Here is a 9,462-nt window from a genome sequence, read left to right on the forward strand (position 1 = left end):
GGGTGGGGCTCTGATATAAAAGAGGGGCTTCTGATGTGAAAGGGAGGGGGGTCCTAATTTGAAGGGGGCACTTCGATGTGAAGGGGGAAACTACATTTTGTGTGTTTTTGCATGGGTTCAGGGGGACTTTCAAGTAGAGTAGCCAAGGCGTGTCGGGTAGCCAGTAGAGTGACATTGTCAGTAAATGGACCTCCATTCCATGTTATAATTGCACAAAAATGTCACTGGTTGTAGCTAGCTTGTGTATTTGGGATCTCCTGTTTTTATATAATTAAAGGAGAACTATGGGGTCAGTGCTTTTCCCCATAGTTCTCCTCAGGGTCACGGGAGAACATATACCAGCATCCTCCCGTGACCCAAAGCTCACTATATAGGGAGCTACAGCTTACGGTATACTGAGACCGCCGCAGCCGGGACGGATCCCCGACATTACTGTCGAGATCCACCCAGCTGCGTGATTGACAGCTGGCTCTGCCTATCTAGAGGCAGAGCCAGCTGTACCCGCCCCCTCCCCTGTCCGTTCCTCTAGTCAGCGCTGGAGGATCAGACAGGGGAGGGGCGGAATCCCTGTAGGGAGCCGTGAGTGACAGTCACGGCTCTCTGCAGGGACAGGATCGAGAAGTGAGCGAGCGACGGTATGTGCTCCCGATCTATTGAGCCGACGTGTGACAGTTCCATTGTCACACGTCGGCTCGAACTATGAGGATGAGTGAAAATCACCCACCTCATAGTTCTCCTTTAAATAATCCTTATGTTACTCTTTTAACTATTTTGTTTCTAGCTATCCATATGTAAAGTAACCAAGTTATTGGCATCTTTTGAAGTATCATACTGGTATCTGGACAGTCTGGCCAGGTAGAGGGACATATTGGGCAATACATTGAAGGTCTGTAGTGATAAAAGAACGCTGTTCTAAACTCTGTTCCTTCTCTCGTGGTTTATACTATATAGAAGAAAATACTGCAAAAATAACAGGTAGCACTACACAGCACAAATATTCCATTAGGCGTAAACAGATCCATCTCCCGGTAGCATTTCATGCCATGTTCACATCCCATTTCAGAATTGAGATGTATGGTGATAGACCAGATAAATAAATTAGGCTGAGGTGGTATCGGAAACTAAAGCTGTAACAAAGGGAAACACAATGGATTTCTAAACTGAATACCTTACAACCTAAAAAGGTTTAACATTGGTCTGGATTTATATTTGTTCTTATGACTGGGGAACGTTTTTTTTTAACATTCATTCTTTTTATTACAGATATTCCCAGTGTGGGACTGATTCACGTGACGCTTTTGTGGCCTGACTGACATCAAAAAATGTAATGGCGCTGGCTCTATTATAGGATTTCTTTGCATCTTTTTATTTAATGTATTTATTTATGAAGCATTGCAGATGTCCAATGTTGTTCCTTTCATGTCGTCACTTCTGGGTTCTGCACACGTAGACATCATTACTTAGCTGGGTGGTAGGTTTGCGGTTGGTCTAAAACTGTTGCGCCTTCAGAGTATAGTTCTGAAATTCATTTCTAAATTAAAAAAATATGGTTGTTGTTGCTCTCTCTCTCTCGGTGCAATCCACTTTTTGAACGTCTTGAGCAGGGGTAGCCAAACTCCGGCCCTCCAGCTGTGGTAAAACTACCAATCCCATGAGGCATTGCAAGATTCCCACAGCCACAGGCATGACACCCAGAGACAGATGCATCATGGGATTTGTAGTTTCAGCACAGCTGGAGGGCCGGAGTTTGGTTACCCCTGGTCTTGAGAGATGTTTCAGTTCTTTATAGTAGCCGGATGGGATGGTGGTCATTATTTAGCTGCATCATGTATAACCAATAACTCCATGATTATTGGCAGGGCCATGGATAGGGGGGTACAGCCAGCCCTCTCCTACTGATGCGTCAAACAGCCAACGTTTCGGGGGCCACGCAGGGTCCCTTCTTCTAGCGATGTCATAGTGACGTCACTATGTCGCCCAGAAGAAGGAACCCTTCATGAGACGAAACGTTGGCTGTTTGACGCATGTGACGATTTAATAAAAAGTGCTTTATCATCGAGTGCTGGTGACTTCTATTATGGACTGCATCTGACACGGCGCCATCCGTGTTGTCACTTCAACCACCAACCTCTCATCCAAGGTCTGCACGCTGTATGGAGTGCAGGTGATTTCCTATTATGTATTCCAGGGGAGGTTGCTTGGTTACAGGAACACTACTCTCCAGGAGGTGAAAGGGAGCCAGTGGTCCTAAATAGTATCCAATGGGAGCCTGCAGTGGACAATAGAGCTGTCTGAGGTGTGCCTCCAGCCAGTGAGAGTAGGGTGGGCATGACCAGACAGAACAAGGAGATCACTCTTGGGTCTGGCGCTGTGAGGGGCCAGCAAAGGGGGCATGTTTGTCAGCTGGCTCCTAAAGGAAACAGGGAAAGGGGGCATAGGAGAAGGAGGAACCCGCATAGGGGGGTTATTGGAGGGGACACTGTCAGGTAGTCTGTATGGGGCCCCATCATTTTGAATGGCGGCCCTGATTATAGAGCTGCAGTTTGGACCAGTGGCATAAACGAACAAAGATTGAAATAAATATTTTCTCTTGCCCATCCTTTAATTTTAGCCAGAACCCCTGCATCTTCCCAACACAAAACCCTTAAAGGAGAACTATGAGGGGGGTGCTTTTCACTCACCTCATAGTCACAGGTCGGCTCAGTAGATCGGGAAGTGAGCAAACAGAAAAACCAAAACGTTGCATACACAGGGAATGGTTAAACGACTTTAGAGTTACTTTGTGTTGTTTGTGCCCAAATCAGGAATTTTCACTTTACTTCCTGTCCTGGAGACACAACAGGGAAAATACAAGGAAATCTCTCCAAAGGGAACCGAGATATAATAGCAACAGGTGTCCCCATAGGGGGATTTTCCATCACTTCTTGCTCTGATGACCACTCAAAATGCTTTGATCTCCCTTCACTTTCTATCTTGATGACAATGGTCATTAGCAGGGCCTGAGGCTGTTGCTTCAGGGTGCATCTCTTTGGGTCACGGGGAAGGGGGGGCCTGCATCCCCCTGTGCAATCCAGCCAGAGTGTCCCAGGTTGCTAAAAGATCTTAGCAACCTGGGACACTCTGGCCGGCGTCCTGCCCAGCTCCTGGCAACCAGTGACATCACTGGTTGCCAGGAGCTACAAATAGTGAGGGTGAATCTCCCCAGCGGGGACATAGACACCAATTAAAACTTCACAGAGGGTCTACTCTTTCTCTACTTTATCTGAAACTAAAAAAAATGGCTTCACATACACTTTAAAACACCTTTAGTGATTTGTTGATCCGACATGCACCAGATCAGCAATATTTAAGCCTGATATGTAGGAAACAAGTTTTCATTGGGTCACTCTGTGGCACTATACCTTGATGGCTCCTGATGATATTTGGACCTCATGAAGTTTTCTCATGGTTCCATCCCTGTCTACGAAATAAGATGATGCCAAATGATGCAACGACTCTACACTCTGAGTTCCATTCCCAATGTGCCGATCCAGTCGACCTTTGTCCATGTACATGGTCAACGCTTCTTCACCTGCAAAGAGACAAAGCGCAGTAGATGAAAGCATCTGTGTAGATGTACAACTATTACATATTCATATTTTCATCCTACGATGGTTAAGTCCCTTTTGATTACTTTTCTGGTCTATCTAAATCTGAACGCAGCTTCTGGTTGTTTTTTTTCTTTTTAATTAAGATGATAAAACACATCAGTAGTATTTACAGAAGAAGAGCTGTATCTGTATTTATAATGAAGAATATTTCATCTCAAAGGGCACAAAATGTCTATTCTAATATTAGGACTCGTTCACACCACATCGCTTACGTCAAGCCACCCAAAACATGCGCTGACAGTGCTGTGTTACAATATTTAAGATGTTGTGATGCTGTAATGTGGATTTTGTTTTATTATCAGGCTTAGGCCCCTTCCCCACCCTGCAATCTGGAGGAGATCTCTGCATGGATCTCCTCCTGAGTGGAACGGTGACATCAATCTCCATGCAGTTTTTTCCCTCCATCTTCTGATGGATGATCCAGCTGCCCATAGACTATCAATGGGCTTCCAGTGAGCTTCCAATAGACTATCAATGGGCTTCCAATAGACTATCAATGGGCTTCTTGAATGATGGGACAGCCTGCGTGAAAGGGGCTTGAAGCACACGGATTGTGATAAAATTAACATGTTCCATTTGTTTTCCCATGAGCACCAATGCAGAGCATAGATCTGAGCTAGGACCACTGAAAACAAGGCTACTTGCTTTGTTCTTGCATTAGGACTGCATGGAGCAAAGCAGGCTGAGGCAGATGTGGGCCACGAGATGACTTTGTTGGGCCGCCTCGTGACTCCACGAGATGTTGAAAGGTGATGCGAGGAATCTGACACGGCACTGTTGCCCTTCTGTTGTCTTGTACCAGTCTTGCCCCTCCCCCGTTCTGCCCTAACATTGACTAGTCGCTGACGGCCACAATTCGCACGTTCAGACCCAGATTTTCGGCTGACAGTCCGGTCTTTAAACACTTTAACAATGAGCGGCTCCTGAACATGTAACGGGTTCTGCTGTTTTGCTGATACTCGCTCCATGGCTCCGAGCGCCAACAATCATCCTGCGTTCAAAGGCTGTTACATCGCGTTGTTTCCCCGAATCTTCCCAATCACTTCTGCTGTCGTGGTAACCAACCCGCTTCCCTATTTATAATGGTCCGGCCCTCTAGCAACTTCAGCGCCAAATTATAGCTAATTTGCCTACAAACGTCAGGTGGTCATAATAATCCGGCCACTCTGTGTATATAATAATCCGGCCACTCGGTGTATATAATAATCCGGCCACTCGGTGTATATAATAATCTGGCCACTCGGTGTATATAATAATCCGGCCACTCAGTGTATATAATAATCTGCCCTCTCAGTGTATATAATAATCCGACCACTCGGTGTATATAATAATCCGGCCACTCAGTGTATATAATAATCCGGCCACTCGGTGTATATAATAATCCGGCCACTCAGTGTATATGACAACCACCAAACATTTATACCTTTGACAACCTTGTAGTCAAAAATGAACTGATCCGATAACAATACTGTATTTTACTCCTAACAAAACCCAAAGATATAAAGCATATTACAATGATCCCTTGATAGAGAAAATATGCATGGCTGTTTTGAAAAGGGAATTGAATTAGTAGGTGTTGTATGTTTCCTGATGTGCAGAGTATCTGTTCTTCACAAGAGACCTGCGAAAAAAAATATATTGGGCTGTGTGATGCTCCCTGGTCCGTGCCATCTGGGGTGCCTCTCTGGTGCCAAATCTCTACGCTAGGTGGATGATGTGTATACGAATGAAAACAAAATCCACAGCAGAGCAGAAGTGACAGATGGAAAGAGTTTGAGGCGGTAATAAAATAATTACATGCACGTGTACTCGTGACACAGTGTAGGCACTGCTAAGATCCATTAGTAGAGTGGTGAGAAATGAGCTATTTAAAGGATCATTTTTGGTATTACCAAAACAAGTCGTTATTGTCCTGGAATAAATAAAGCTGAACTCCAGGTGAACAGACAAAATACACTGCCTGGCTCCAAAAGTCACACACTCTAATATTTCTTTGGACCGCCTTTAGCTTTGAATACGGCACACATTCCCCTTGGCATTGTTTCCATGAGCTTATGCAATGTCACAACATTTATTTCCATCCATAGTTGCATTCATTTTTCACCAAGATCTTGTAGTGATGATGGGAGAGTCAGACCACTGCATAAAGTCTTCTCCAGCACATCCCAAAGATTCTCAATTGGGTTCAGGTCTGGACTCTGTGGTGGCAAATCCATGTGTGACAATGATGTCTCATGCTCCCTTTACCACTCTTTCGCAATCTGAGCCCGGTGAATCCCGGCATTGTCATCTTGGAATATGCCCAATGTGCCATCAGGGAAGAAAAATATCAATTGATGGAAAAACCTGGTCATTCAGTATATTCAGGTAGGCAGCTGACCTCATTTTTTGGGGACAAAACCTTGTTGAACGTAGACCTGTTATCCAATGGAAGGCTGAGACCTATTTGCTTAGCTAAATCCAGGTGGTGACCTTTTCATTGGACAGGCAGTGTAATACCTGGTGATGCTACCATAAGGAGCCTTTTTCCGGCACTTCCCATCATAGGATGAACCAAACTAGGGTTCCTTCACCCTACAACCCTACATCACTTCAGAACATAGCAGTGAAGGAGGGTGGAACCATAGACTGTAGCAGAGTATACTTGTGTATTGATTCTAGCGAGTCTAAAAATCAGGCTGTTAAAGTTGTGCTTATCATAAGGGTCTTCAAGGGTGGCCGATCCATGTGTGAAAATGATGTCTCATGCTCCCTGAACCACTCTTTCACAATCTGAGCCCGATGAATCCTGGCATTGTCATCTTGGAATATGCCCAATGTGCCATCAGGGAAGAAAAAAATCCATTGATGGAAAAACCTGGTTATTCAGTATACTCAGGTAGGCAGCTGACCTAATTTTTTGAGGACAAAACCTTGCTGAACCTAGACCTAATATCCAATGGAAGACCACACTAGGGTTCCTTCACCCTACAACCCTACATCACTTCAGCACATAGCATTGAAGGAGGGTGGAACCATAGACTGTAGCAGAGTATACTTGTGTATTGATTCTAGCGAGTCTAAAAATCAGGCTGTTAAAGTTGTGCTTATCATAAGGGTCTTGAAGGGTGGCCAATCCATGTGTGAAAATGATGTCTCATGCTCCCTGAACCACTCTTTCACAATCTGAGCCCCATGAATCCTGGCATTGTCATCTTGGAATATGCCCAACGTGCCATCAGGGAAGAAAAAAACCATGGTGTAAAGTCTTCTCCAGCACATCCTAAAAATTCTCAATGGGGGTAAGGTCTGGACTCTGTGGTGGCCAACCCATGTATGAAAATGCTGTCTCATGCTCACTGATCCACACTTTCACAATTTGAGCTCAATTAATCCTGCCATTGTGTTCTTGGAATATGCCCAATGTGCCATCAGGGAAGAAAAAAATCCATTGATGGAAACATCTGGTCATTCAGTATATTCAGGTCGGCAGCTGACCTCATTTTTTGAGGACAAAACCTTGCTGAACCTAGACCTAATATCCAATGGAAGACCACACTAGGGTTCCTTCACCCTACAACCCTACATCACTTCAGCACATAGCAGTGAAGGAGGGTGGAACCATAGACTGTAGCAGAGTATGCTTATATATTGGTTCTAGTGAGTCTAGGTTGTGCTCATCATAAGGGTCTTGAAGGGTGGCCAATCCATGTGTGACAATGATGTCTCATGCTCCCTGAACCACACTTTCACAATTTGAGCCCGATGAATCCTGGCATTGTCATCTTGGAATATGCCCAATGTGCCATCAGGGAAGAAAAAAACCATGGTGTAAAGTCTTCTCTAGCACATCCCAAAGATTATGAATGGGGTTAAGGTCTGGACTCTGTGGTGGCCAATCCATGTGTGAAAATGATGTCCTATGCTCCCTGAACCTCTCTTTTACAATCTGAGCAAGATGATGTCATCTTGGAATATGCCCAATGTGCCATCAGGGAAGAAAAAAACCCATTGATGGAAACACCTGGTCATTCAGCATATCCAGGTAGGCAGGTGACCTCATTCGTTGGGCACATAACGTTGCTGAACCTAGACCTGGCCAACTGAAGCAACCCCAGATCATAAAAATGCCCAACATGCTTCTCGCATCATACTTGATTGGCTCCGTATGTTGCTTCTCTACGCTTTCCCTGAGCTCTTCCATCCAGGGACTCCTAACGGTTGATCCCAAACCCAATGATGTCATAATATACAGCAACAGTATCAATTTTCATCAAAGCTCCATCCTTTATTAATAAAAATCCCCCCTTCAGCTGCACTCAGACTTCTTATTACTTTGTGTCTGTTCACACTGACTAAGTCTACGCCGTCTCCTTGCCCTTTAACACATCCATCCCAGCAGAGTAATAAACTTTTAACATGGCGTGTCATTTATTATCCAGCTGCAGAATAACATTAGCATAAATTAACAATCCTCCAAATAATCATTTCAAACGACCGATTTAATTATTTCTCCCCACAGGTGTTCCGACCTACAACTGCCTGCAACATATGACGCTGCAAAATTCCGCAGGCGACGCGCGAGGGAGGCTCGGGCGCCATCGAGGTGAAGGTGCTGAGGCAGGCACACGATGAAGAGGGACATTCCTGTTATTTATCGTTTTAATATATGTTTTATCACTCATTTCATACCAAAACGTTTATCGATTTATATTCTAATTTGACTAAATGTATATCAGTTTATAGAGTTTATACCTGTTCAGACATTTAAATAGAACATATTCCTTAAAGGAGAACTATGAGGGGGGGGGGGCTTTCCACTCACCTCATAGTTCTAGCCGACCTGTGACAATGACACTGCCACAGGTCGGCTCAGTAGATCGGGAGGTGAGCGAACACATACCGGCGTTCGCTCACCTCTCGATCCTGTCACGGCTCTCTGCCGTGACAGGGGAGGGGCTGGATTCCCCACTCCCCGCTCCGATCCGCCAGCGCTGACTGGCGGAACGGACGGGGGAGGGGGCGGATACAGTTGGCTCTGTCTCTAGATAGGCAGAGCCAGCTGTCACTCACGCAGCTGGGCGGATCCAGACATAATTGTCGGGATCAGCTTCAGCTGCGGCGTCTCAGTATACCGCGAGGACGCTAGTTTGTGTCCTCCCGTTACCCTAAGGAGAACTATGGGGAAAAGCCTTAACCCCATAGTTCTCCTTTAAAGGAGAACTATGAGGTGAGTGAGAACATGCAAATTCCTTGCAGATAGTGACCTGGCCGAGATCTGAACCGGTGACCCCCCAGTGCAGCAAGGTAGAAGCCCTAACCACTAAGCCACTGTGCTCGGTCCTCATCTTGCTTCTCCCCCCCAAATAAATATTTTTTTTAAAGGAAGATGCTTATGATATCAGTCTGGATGTCACAACACTTCTTAAAACTCAACCTTTCAAAAACTGAGCTCATGATACCCCCCCGTGCACCTTCCCACAACTTTTCCCTTGAGATTGTTAACACAACTATCCACCCCTCCCCCCATGCCAAGGTCCTAGGTGGCATCCATGACTCGGACCTCACCTTTCTTCCCCACATCCAATCACTATCCAAATCCCGCCGTCTTCACCTTACTAACATCTCTAAAATACGCCCCTTCCTCACCAATGAAACCGCAAAATTACTCATCCAATCACTTGTTATATCTCGTCTCGACTATTGCAACTCCCTCCTCATTGGCCAACCTCTACACAGGCTCCTCCCCCCTTCAGTCTATCATGAATGCAGCTGCTAGACTCATTCACCTAACCAACCGCTCAGTGTCTGCAACCCCCCGCTGCCAATCCCT

General features: G+C 45.4%; 1 protein-coding gene across 1 annotated transcript in view; it reads right to left on the reverse strand.

Moving 5' to 3' along the window:
- BRINP1 (BMP/retinoic acid inducible neural specific 1) overlaps positions 1–9,462 on the reverse strand; it is an 84,354-nt gene that overhangs the window by 61,289 nt on the left and 13,603 nt on the right. The window contains exon 3 of the mRNA XM_018565867.1: positions 3,402–3,571. Within this exon, the coding sequence (XP_018421369.1) occupies positions 3,402–3,571 (170 nt within the window). The remainder of the gene's footprint in view (positions 1–3,401; positions 3,572–9,462) is intronic.

The sequence above is a fragment of the Nanorana parkeri genome, unplaced genomic scaffold (genome assembly GCF_000935625.1).
Source record: "Nanorana parkeri isolate BGI_ZX_2015 unplaced genomic scaffold, ASM93562v1 scaffold897, whole genome shotgun sequence".
NCBI lineage: Eukaryota > Metazoa > Chordata > Amphibia > Anura > Dicroglossidae > Nanorana > Nanorana parkeri.